This window comes from Gambusia affinis, linkage group LG13 (genome assembly GCF_019740435.1).
Source record: "Gambusia affinis linkage group LG13, SWU_Gaff_1.0, whole genome shotgun sequence".
NCBI classification, from domain to species: Eukaryota; Metazoa; Chordata; class Actinopteri; order Cyprinodontiformes; family Poeciliidae; genus Gambusia; species Gambusia affinis.
The window spans coordinates 9,507,269-9,519,486 of NC_057880.1; the positions used below are offsets into that span (position 1 = coordinate 9,507,269).

The 12,218-nt window shown below is 38.2% G+C and overlaps 1 protein-coding gene across 8 annotated transcripts in view; it reads right to left on the reverse strand.

Moving 5' to 3' along the window:
• ccser2a (coiled-coil serine-rich protein 2a) overlaps positions 1-12,218 on the reverse strand; it is a 56,374-nt gene that overhangs the window by 23,687 nt on the left and 20,469 nt on the right. For all 8 annotated transcript variants that reach the window (XM_044136338.1, XM_044136336.1, XM_044136335.1 and 5 more), the window contains 5 exons: positions 7,284-7,377; positions 3,924-4,032; positions 3,637-3,817; positions 575-640; positions 326-454 (listed from right to left, as the gene is read on the reverse strand). In XM_044136338.1, the coding sequence (XP_043992273.1) occupies positions 326-454; positions 575-640; positions 3,637-3,817; positions 3,924-4,032; positions 7,284-7,377 (579 nt within the window). The remainder of the gene's footprint in view (positions 1-325; positions 455-574; positions 641-3,636; positions 3,818-3,923; positions 4,033-7,283; positions 7,378-12,218) is intronic.

The following is a 12,218-nucleotide window of genomic DNA, read 5'->3' on the forward strand; positions in this document are numbered from 1 at the left end:
AGGCTGTTGCACTGTGTTCCCATGCAGACATTCACAACGTGGTGCTCCTCTCTCCATCTTAACTACTGAAAGATGAAGTCCATCACAAATTTCCTTTTTTATTGGATTTGAGTAGCAAGCAGTGTACAATTTCCTCAAACATTCTGGCTATTTAGTTTTAGACATTACTCCAGCCTAAAAAGAAGCTTTTCTTTTTTATGTGAATATGTAACATAAAGCAAAACAACAACACCTCTCTAAGCTCTAAAGAGTACATTATGAGTATATTAACAATTTAGCACGTTGTGACTTTTCACTTGTATCAATCCCGTTCATACCAACTCACCATTTGATTGCGCTGCTGCTGCTGATGATGCTGTAGCTGCTGGCACTGCAGAGTGAGCAGAGCTATAGTCTTGTCTCTACCCCTCAGCTCCTCCCTGAGCACCTGCACTTCCTTAATCAGGGCCTCCATCTGAAGGCACAAACATACACAGCACGTCGTACTACTAGCAGACAACATTAGATAGGGGAAAACATTGCGCATTGATTTGTATTCGGTGCAAAAACATTGCGAAACCTCAAGTTTCTTTACCTGTGACACAGTGGTATTGTCTTCCGTCTGCTCACAAACATCTGCTGGAGACCCTGTTTCTTCAAGCTTGAAACAGAAGAAACACGCACACACAGAGGGGGGCCAAACAAACAGATGCGGAGAACAAAGTGAGCTGAATCAATTGCCTCAGGCATGCCTCAAAAGCAATATTTCACAGCCGTGAAAGAACCTCATTCTTCCGCACAGATTCTCCTCTGACCCTGATCTGCCAGCCAAAGGTGCTACAAACCAAAGGCACAGTATGGGATCGAATATTCAACATATTTATTTTATTGAATCCAAAAGCTGTCCTCGCCTCAGCGACCTGCTTCTGAGGGTGTTTCTGCTGACAACACCAAACAAATTTTTTTTTTTGCTTGTTCGAAAAGGTTTATACTCCAGTAACAGTTGTCGCTTGTTGTCAAAATAAAAAAAAAAACTTGTCAAAAATTTAAGACAAAACATCAGTTACAGTTATTCAAAGTTTAAGGCGTCAAATGCCATATCTTGATGTGTCACAAAAGGTGTTCGGTCTTAATCGTTCTGTCACTCAGAGCCCGTTAAGTCTGGCGCTCATTAACGTTACGCTGGAATCGTGCAGCTAAATCGCACCAAAGCTGAAAGAACTTTGAATTTCAGAGCAATGTGCCAAAGATAAATTTAGATTCAGCAAGAGGAGGCTTGCTGCACAGTGTATGCCTTGAGCTCAACGTAGTATTAAAAAAAAAGAGAAGAAAAAAAACATGATGAGAGTTTGTTCATGGTGAAGGAAACATTTTTGGACCTGAGGCAATGCAATCGAAGGGTTTGACTTTCCCTGCATTGAGACAAAGGAAACTCAAATGTAAATATCACTGTTTGAGATGAACTGGGAAATCTCAAAAATCAAAACTTTTTCTGATAAGTGAAAGAACCAGCAGGCACCTCCAAGTCAACAACAACTATAGCTTTTTTACAGTATGACTGGAGTGTTTAAAATTCAAGTCAAAATAAGTACACAGATATAAGAGGTAATTTACAAAGTTTTTCTTGTATATGTTGAGACATGTCTGCAGTTAATTCGTTGAAGCCATTTAGAAAAATAGTTGACTTCACGCCATGCTCATTTTTGGTCAGATTGACCTTAACTGGTTTAGCTGCTGTTGGTACCTGAGGAAAAATATCACCTTGTCATGTACCAAAGAAGGAATTATAGTTTTTAGCACAAATATGGTCCAAAAAATGTACTGTTTTATACAGCTTTATGGTTTCAAAGTGTATATCATCTGATTCGTACCAGGTTCTTAAATAATTCAGTCGTATAAAAAAAAGCTTCCAACCACACTCCAGGGCTTCTGTCATTAAATTAGTTATTCATGTCCCTTGAACTTTTCAACATCGTGTCACATAAAAAAAAAATCTAAAACTAATCTCACTGTATTTTAATGTTATTTGTAAAGGGCAAAACCCAAAGTTTTCGACATGAAATGACATTGTATAAAGTTTTTCAAGCATATCTTGCAGTTTTGTTCATCCCACCAAAATTGCTTTTGGGTAGAACAACCTCAGGATTAAAGTTTTTTTGAAATGTAAGAAAACATCATGATGATATGTCTGCAGTTAATTTGGGTTTCAAGAGAGCAAGAGAGAGTGAGCCTTGACACAGATAACGAGAAGGCTGAAGTAATTATAACGTAGTCGCTCTGCTTTATCTTTTTGATAAAACCCGCTGTCAGGGAAAATGTTGGCAGCCATTAAAGATGACCAGTGTTAACATAAGAATACACAAATTGCAGTTTAATTAATACCAATAACTGTATTTGTATAAGATGCTAAGGGAAGCAAAAACATATAGACTCTGTAATAATCTTGTTTTTGCTATAAGTGATAGTAAAAACCTGTTTCACAGCCACTTATCTTTCACACACATCACCCCTGCTACTAATATTAAAAACTAATGAGTGCTAACAGCAGAAAAGAGCAAGAAAATATATTTAGAATTAGCACAAAAAGTAAGGAAATTTTTTTGTTTGGCTTCTTCGTGTTTCTGTGGAGGCGGTAGGACGGAGTGGAGTGGCATCTCTCTCACTACAAATACAAGGTGTGCCATCAATAAAGGCAATCTCAAAGAAGGCAGATATTATGACAGGATTCTGCAACCGGTTTCACCCCAAATCTTCAATCTTAGAACAGATGCCATTGTCTCAAGATGTCAATGTTCACCCTCTTAGACTGTGGTTTACCACAGAATTTAGGTGTAAAGAATGATTATCCGCTTGCAGTGCTGACCGGTGAATACTTTGTGGGATCAGCTCTGATATACAGTTCATACTAGTGACCAACACAAGCAACTTTGGCATCTTTGGACAAGTATTGGTTTGTGACATCCCATGGTGGTGGTCAGCATGAAGAACAAATGACAGGCTGTTACTTGTGTGGCTCAACAATTCAGCACTAAAGTGCTTCTTTGCACAATAAATAAACCGTTAAGTTTCAAACTTGTCTAGCTAATCAAATAAAATCAAATTGGGGTGAATTGTAGAATAGTGTTAGGCATTTTTGGAGTGAATTTGGCACGTCTTTCATGTTCAACTTACAAATGCATGTTACTTTTTTTTTTATTTGACCCCTATTTATACAGGTTGTCCAAAACAGATTAAGAGAAATATATTTTAATAAAACAAAAAAATATATATAAATGTGAATGTGACACCATGTAAAAGGGAAAAAAAGAGGCTTTCCAAGACTATATTTTCTGCTAAGAACCAATATCACAACACTGAAAAAAATAATTGTCAAAAACATAAAATCCCTTACTTTCTGTGATATGTTTATTTTAATGCATTTTATATGTTCTGTTATATTTTGAAAACAAATCTGAATGTGACAAAATTAAGTCTAAAAAACAGAGACCGGCCCCGCGATTCTGATCAGTGTGTCACAAATCGATGTTTGTGCAACTGCGGTTAAAACAACTGATTTAGAAATATTTTGTTTCTACAGAACGACAACATAAGCAAACTGAGGCCTTCCAGTTGCTAAATATGTGCATTTCTAAGGTGGTCGGCAAATGTGGGTCTAACCTGAAGTAACGTTTTGAGCCTGAGAAGTTGATTCCTCAGCACGCTGCAGTCCTGTGTCATGTGCTCCAGAGTGAGTTCATCCAACATTGGTTTATAGACTGGCTGCTTGCCATCAAACTGAATGGGACGAGAAGGAAACCTGGAAGTCTTGTGATTGTCATAATTACTAAAGAAATGAAGCCTGAAAGAAAGAAGAAAAAAAAGTCACGTTATTTGCTTTGTTATTTGTTTTGCTAGTTTGATTTTATTGTTCACTTCTCTAATTTTTTTTTGGAAGCCTGACCAACCTGCTGTCATGGAAGAAGTGATCTGGGCCACTCCAGCGGTGCTGCTTGCGTCGCTGCCCCTGTCGGCTACCTCTGTCTGAGCCCTCCATGAGAGACATGCTGTCAAAGTCTGCAGGGAAAAAAAAACGTGGAGCATGGGTGAGACATCAGTAATATACCAAAGAGACAAGAGAGAGGGGGGAAAAAAAAGTGTGATGCAGTTAAACTTGGGGCAGAACAGAAAAAGCTGGAGTCAAGTTTAAGAAAGTACTTCTCCTCTCTCTTTTTTGAAAAGAAACTCCCAACGACTCCGTATTCAGCAACACTTACGCAGTCATGTCTTAAACTGTGACAATAACAAAACTGACAGCTGAGAAAGCATGGTTCCCAGCAAACCAAGATGACCTCTGGCTTTTATGTGCGAGACGCTCAAAGAAGCAAGAAGCAGATAAAGACAGCAAACCTCATTGAAAGAAATTCAGCAGCCGTGTTTAGCATACTTTACCCAGAGCGTCACCACATAGCGCAGAAGCAGACAGCCGGTCTGATATGCAGCCGTGACATTCCTAGGAACTAAGGAGCCTCCAAGGATTCCTTTTAGATCAGATAAAGTCCTTCAGGGAGAAATATAAACTGAATAAAATTTAAAAAAATAAAAATCCATGAACGTTGACAAAGTCAGGAACAGGCTGGAGTGAATCGAAACCCTGCCCAGTCAGCTGATGATTTGTCAAAAGGCTGGGAGTAAAAAAGTCAGCCCAGCTCCTGGGCTGTCTGACCCCCGTCTTTGTTGATGGCCTTGTTTTTCTGGGAACTCCCTAGGAACTGGAGCTGGTAGAGGAGAGAGAGAGTCGGCTGTGGTGGTGCTGGGGAGAGCAGGGGAGCTGACTGGTTTGTGTCCAAGCGAAGGAAGTCGCCAGCTGGGAGAGAGCAAAGCTGTGGCCTCTCTCCTTTCAAGGATCCTGGCAGCTGGATGATAACATTACACAAGTTCTCTTCTCTCTTCCTTTCTACTTTTCCTTTTCCTGTTTTGGGTCAGGGTCTTTAGAAGACCGTCCCTTCCCCATGCCACATCGCACGGCCTGCCCCGCGGGTTGGAGTTAACTGAACTCCTCAGTGTGAGCTTCCGTGGCCTCGCCTCTCATGACACAAACTCTACCCGTGACACGTAAGAGCTATAAATATGGCTGCTGCCCGCAAAGGAGTAGGAAGAGATGACGGTCCAATTTACATTCCTGCAGTGTGAACATTCCCTTCCCTCTCACCACCTCCTGCTCTCAAAAACAGGGAGATGACTGCTTACATACTGCACATCCGACTTTGAAAGTTTGCTAGTTGTTTTCCAGGTTTCTGTTGAAGCCATTTAAAAAGCTAGCTTAGTTCACCTCATGCTCATTTTTGGTTAGCACCAAGAATGAACCTTGGTTAGTTTAGCTGCTGTTGGAACCAAAGGAAAAAAAAATAGCCTTGGTGTTGTTATATAGCAAAGGATGAATTGCAGTTTTTAGCATTTTAATTTTAATATGGCAAAACAATATATGCACTGTCACGATAAAGACAAAGTAAGTGAGCCAGTTTATATGGTGTGTAAGTGTAAATTTTTTCCATGTTCTAAAACTGTTTAATTGTACACGAAGGATTACTCATTTCCCTTGAACTTTTCAACATTTTGTCACATAATAAAAATTACTTTCACTGTATTTTAATGGTATTTTTTTAAAGGGAAAGCCCAAAGCAGTGCAAAAATATTAACATAAAAAATATAATACGAGGTTTTCCAAGCATGTCTTGCATTTGCGTTCATCCCTGCAGTCACTGGATAGAACCACTTTAAAAGATTGGCCTTTTTGGAGATATGCCTTTACCAGCACCACCACAGAATGATGCTACCAATACCATGCCTCACTGTGGGTGTCAGGGTTGTTCCTTGCATTTTTTTTTTTTTTACCTTTCCTTCCATATTACAATTAGAAACTATCTTGTGCTGGTCTATCACATAAAATACCAGCAAATTCACAGAAATCTGTAGCTTTACACCTGAAATGTTCCATACACATTTCAGGTGTATGGAACCTTCTAAAAAAGTAAAGAGAAAATAGAAAGTTTCATGAAACACTAAGAAAATCTCAACAAAATGAAATGCGCACGAAAAGCAGTAAAACCTCAGACTTCACCTTTTTTCTTGACATGACAAAAACTGGCTTTAAAACTCAATGCTCCACCTTATTATTTCCTTAGTTTTTGTAATAAGCAGCCATTGGTGTCCAGATGCCCCGTTACACGCTCATACGCACGCGACAGAAAACAGACATACATACAAACAGATTAAATTTCATAGCGCCTAAAGGGAGCCTTGTTTGAACAAACTGAGCCTAGTGAGTGCATTCACGGTGAACTATTGCATTAAACCCATTAGAAATGATTCGCCTGGCTTCAAGACTGACAAGGGAAAATTCATTTCCAAGAATTCATTATATTTCATGACAAGAAAAGGTCAATCCTCGACCCTTCTTTTCACTTTACCAAAATAACATAATGCAACACAACCTGAAAGGGGCATAATGATGTCAGCACTGTTATTATGTAGTAATACTAAGACCTGATTACCTTTAACACCCACAAAAAAAGCATTTATTCTGTCTTAATGAGATTGCTGTCTACATGTTTGTATTTGAGGAGTGAAAATAGGAAAACTTAGGAGACTTTGACAGATGCGATATCAAAGTGGAAGTTGGTGATGTGAGGTGCGGATATTAAGCTATTAAAGCAATCACGCCAACATCGAACCGCTGTCGTGAGGGGAAACATATGTTTGAGCCGCTTCTATATAAGCGCACTCTGGTTCTCACACAACAGTAATTGTCAATCATGCACATCTGTGTGCATCTGTTCGTGAAACAAAGCCAGACAGCTGGGTAGAAAAACTGTTCCAAGTTAGAGGAGGAGCATTCAGTCAAAGTCTGGAGTTGTCATTTAACAATTCTTAAAAAAAAAAAAAAGAAAAAAAAAAAGGACAAATATTTAAAGAGTAATAGGACGAAATACACAACAAGGCATCTATTAAACTTCTTTAATGGATGTTGCGATGGCAAGTATGCACCCAAGGCAAAGCAGGATTCCATTTATTCAAACCATTATATCCCACAGAAGAACTCCTGGAAATGGAAAAGCACAGGCCTTGGCAGTGCATTAATTTACATTTATGATAAGACAGTTTTGCTGGAGGTTTGCATTTATACAAAAATAATGGACAACCTCCAGCAACAGAAATTTAAGTATTCATCATGGCCTTATGTGGCGTAAACGGAACAACACCAGAAAGAGTAATTTTGTGTGTGTGTGTGTGTATGCGTGCGTGTGTATGTATGTGTGTGTGCTGACCGTGCAAGCTATCCTCTGGGAGGTCCACATCCAGCATGAGATCATTATCGTCCAAATCTCCAGTTCCCAGAGGGTCCAGGTTGTTCAAGATGTCCTGTGAATCACAAAATTCTAGGTAATACTTCAATATAGTATTGCACAACACAGCAGAGACATTGTGAATACACTACATCCATTCTACTATTTTCCAAAAGGAAGCTGCAACAAAGGTAAAGTGACAACTGGCAGACAAAATACACAGTCTTTGGGTGCAATTATTAAAGCCTTTCAAGAATATACCACTCACAGTCCTCGGGGATTTTGACCAGACAACTATGACGCACACATCCCAAAGGTGCTACATTGAATTAAGGTCTTATGGCTATAAAGGCCATTGAAGTAGAATGAATTCATTATCAATGTGGGTACATTGAGGTAATAAAGGGACAGACATCCTGAATAACAACACTCAGGAAGGCTGAGGAGTTTAAAAATACGCAATTGCTCCAAAACTGTGCCAATAAAATACCCCCAGTAGCCATTTCCCCATCAATGAACTGTCGATGCAGGCAAGATGAATCCATGATTTCAGGTTCACACCAACATCTGGCCTACAATCTGAACGTCTCAGCTCAAATTTAGACAAATCCGATCATGTATCATTTTTCTAGTCTCATGTTGTTATATTTTGGAAGCTTGTGAGAGTTGTTTCTGAAGATTCCAGGTTGTAGGTGACAGAACTGCTAACTGGTGGGGCCTTGTGCTGCTCCAATGTTTGATACATCATTGGTTCAGAGACGGTATTCTGCATAAACGGTTTTAACATATGATTGATTCTATTATCTCTAACCATTCTGCCCAATGTGCTTTGATGACTTTTTATCTTTCCGTAAACCTCAGATATGGCTGTGCAGGAAAATCCCAGAGTACCAGCAGTTTCTGAAAGTCTTGGACCACCACTTTTGGGTCCATCAACCATGACATGTTCAAAGTACTTCAATTCTCTTTGTTCCTAATTCTGATGCTCAGTTTGAATGTGACTTCAACTCAACTAGAAGCTTTTAGATGTAGCCACATGATTTCTGATTAATCATTTGGGTTAACAGGAAATTAAACAGATGTACCTGATAAAGTCCCCATTACATTTACATTGAAGGTCTGTGAAATATATATTTTTTCCTTTTTTAAAAGTAGGTTGGGTGTAGTTAACATCACAAAAGAATATAGATATTTATTTGAACACAACCAAATGTCTTTCCACAACTACAATTATTTAGCTAATTAGCAGAAATTCTTGCATGTTTTCAAGATTCTCCTTTTTCTTAGATAGCATTCTCGCATATGGTTTTCCGAATATCAAAATATTTATGACAAGACAGGTTTTTCAAAAAATATCACCCAATTATGAATGATAATGCACTTGGCTTTGAAGAGCCAACAAAAACACTTCTCACATCAGCTTTAAATTAGGCAGCAGTCTGACTAGCTTTCAAAATAAAGCATCTCAAAGGCAGAGAAAAGAATCGATAGTTCAAAGCTTTGTTTTTTTTTTGCTCTTTGAAATTAAATAGCTCCGGCTTTGACAAAAACACACAACTGCAAAATTAGACATTATTGAATTTCTTGTGTGTCACAATAAATGACTGGTGTTGAGTTTTCAGACTTTATGATGAAAAAAAAAGACTCTTCCAAACAGTGTGAGAGAAAATGTGGGTGGAATTTTTGCGTCCAGGTGGAATAAAACAGATCTCATCCATTTCATTCCCTTTCCTTCTTATTCCATGTTTCATATCTTCCCCTTTACGTTGACCTCAATTTTAGCTCAAATAAAATTTTCCCTCCATTTGAATCGGCATAACATCAGGTGCTAACCATCAGGACATAATTCCTCTGCATTTTAAGTGTTTTAAGAGTATCGTCCTGTCGTTCAGTTTGATTTGGTCATGAGATTGAAAAAAGCTGACTAAGGAGAATGACGCAGCAGTTTATGGGCTTGGTAAGGGATTTGTAGAGGTGTTACAAGAGTGGAATAAGACAATAAACTGTAGATAATATGGCTTACAAGTGGAAGACACTCAAAAAACAAAAAACTGCCAACACATCCAGATCTGGCTGCCCAAGTAGGTTTTTCCTAAAAGCAGAACCCAAGATGCCTAAAGAAGTTCTAGTGAAATGTAATCAAGTGACCTGCCACAGGCTTTTGCTGCTGCTGATTTTGAAAGTGCATGTCTGTACAATCAGAAAGAGCTAACATGGGAAATATGCAACTTTTCCTCACTAAAAATACCATGAACAGCTGATTGGACCTAGACAAAAACCAAGACTTCCTGAATAATTTTCTTTTGACAGAAGTCTAAAACTAAATTATTTGGACACAAAGCTACCAACATTAGTAAAGTCTTACTGTCTCATGAATGGATACCTTCATAGATTTGACTCTGTATGGTTGCAAATTTTATTTTATTTTTAACTGAAAGTGTTCAAGGTGTGTTTTTGAGATGCAATTTCAGTGTGTTTTTGCTAGGTCTTATTGATAAAATACTATTTTCTAACAAATAAACATAAAAAATAACTGTTTAATTTTTTATGTTACAAAGATTTATGTTCAAATTCCTTTAATGCAGACGTTAAGAACCTCAAAAAAAAAAATGCAAGAGAACATTTGAATTATTTCAGTATTTGCTAGAAGATATCCACAGAAATACAGTTGAGTGTAATTACAGGCAGTTTGCCAAGCTGTTTGCTGTGGGCTCATGTGATAAAATGCCAAGAAAATATTTCACGGTTTTGAACAAAAATTATAAATAAACAAAAGCTTCAAATCTTAAGTAACAGGCTTTAAATGAATCATCCAGCATCACTCTGAACCAGTTTAGTGACACAAAAAATCCACAGTGGAACCTTAAGATACATCAGTAAGATACTAATTCTACTTTGTAGTAGAGGCCTCTGATTTTCACAGTGAGAACTGTAGACCAAAGCACAATGCAAGATAAAATAAGTCAAATTTCCATACATGAAGCACAAAGGATGGTACAGTTTGTGCAGAAAGCTCAGTAAACAAAGAAAATGGATACGTTCTTTCATTGAAGATTCATCTAAAATTCTACTTACATACATACCCACACACTATTTATATTGGTGACAGTGAAAGTTTTGAAGTGCAGTTTGAGTGTCACTGATAGTATTTATCACATTTATCTTGTAAAATATGCTTCTTGGCCATGTAAATGAACCTTCTGATCCTCCGATAGAGTTCCAGTTCAAAGATCTGCAGCGTGGACACTGAACGCTTAAAAATCAAACTGCAACCCCAACCACTGCAGAACTGTAAAGGCTGAGGATATCCAGGAGACGCTTCTCATCCCTACAGGCTAAACTAAATTTCACGGAACATAATAATGGAAACAACAGGATCCTGTTCTCAACCCATCCAAAAAGCAAAGTTAAACTGAGGTTGTGTGTCTATTAATCAATACACACACAAAACAAATATTGACTGAATGTTTCTCCGACATTTCAATCTTGTTTTCTATGGTCTACCACGGAAACGGCCTATTTCACAATTAATTAACGATTGCTTTCTGAAGAAGTCTCAGACATGCATTCAAAATTCTTGCAATATAAATACTCACTATTCTTAGTGGGAGCAAGAATAGCCAAAATAAAGCAGAGATGATGTATATCTTATGCGGTAGCTGTCTGTCTTACATACAGGTATAAAACTTTTGTTCTCTGTCTTTGGAGTCTTTGGTGGCCTTTGTGAAGAGAGCATTATCTGCCCCAGTCCTTTCCGCATGTCCCTGTAAGCCACTTACTAAACCAATTATGCAGAACAAAACAGCTATTTCATGAGTATAAAGACATTACTGTAGCAACACAGAGGTGGACCATTTCAATCAAAGACATCCAGTCCAATTTTATGGATAGATAAGCAGCAATGTTTTCATATCTGCTATTCTCAATGGTTGTTTGAGAAATTTCCTACTGAAGGCTAGGAATGAGAACCAGACCATGAACATTTTCCAATACTTTATCATGCATGAGAACTATGTCGAGATGTTTCTCTTAGCTGGTCCTCCAGATCCATTTTCTTTAATGCAAAAGATATCTTCCTGCTCCATCGCACTTGATTTAAGGTCTTGGCATACCTCTCTGTGTTTGTGCCCATGACCAGATTGTACCTCACAGAGAAGCACAGATTCTCAGTCAAACTATTTTTGTAGCACACTTGAAACACCCCATTCCACTCAGATATGCATAGTTAGCACATTATCACCCTCATAGACGGTGATAATGTGCTGATATATACACTATTCATTTAGAAAAGAAGGAGATAAAAAAAACTAATTCTTATTTGATGAGTCCAACAGTAAAAGCTTTGAAACTGATTCAATTTTGGAAATCAGAACCTCATTTCAGCATCAAGTTCCCTTCATTATTTGTGAAACCTAAAAGATAGTGACACTAAGCTGTTATTCAAGCTTATTCGAAGTGTTTACTTCTTCCAGAATTATTGTAAAATGCAGTGGAGAAAAAAAATCAAGATATTACAGTAAAAAAAGAAAAAAAGATAGATTTCTTTAATGAAAAATGTGTAGGAATCCTGAACGTAGCGGTGGGTGGGCGCACACAAGCAGGAGATCAATTGTGGGTGTGACACATCCTGACCCTAATCCATAATGATGCGAAAGTCACTACAATATATTAGCAACGCCAGAAGCTAGACAGTTTTCTATGATTAGCACATTTTGTCCAAATTGCATAAGAACGAGAGCAGCAATAGTACAAAGCAAAGGTCAAACTAGAACAAAGTGTTCAGAGACAAAGAATTGATATTATAGACCAGAGGTCCTCAGATCCAGGCCTCAGGGGCCGGTTGACTGCAACCTTTAGATAAGTTCCTGGTCCAACACACCTGATGCGAATGGCTGAATCTCCTCCTCAGACGGCAGT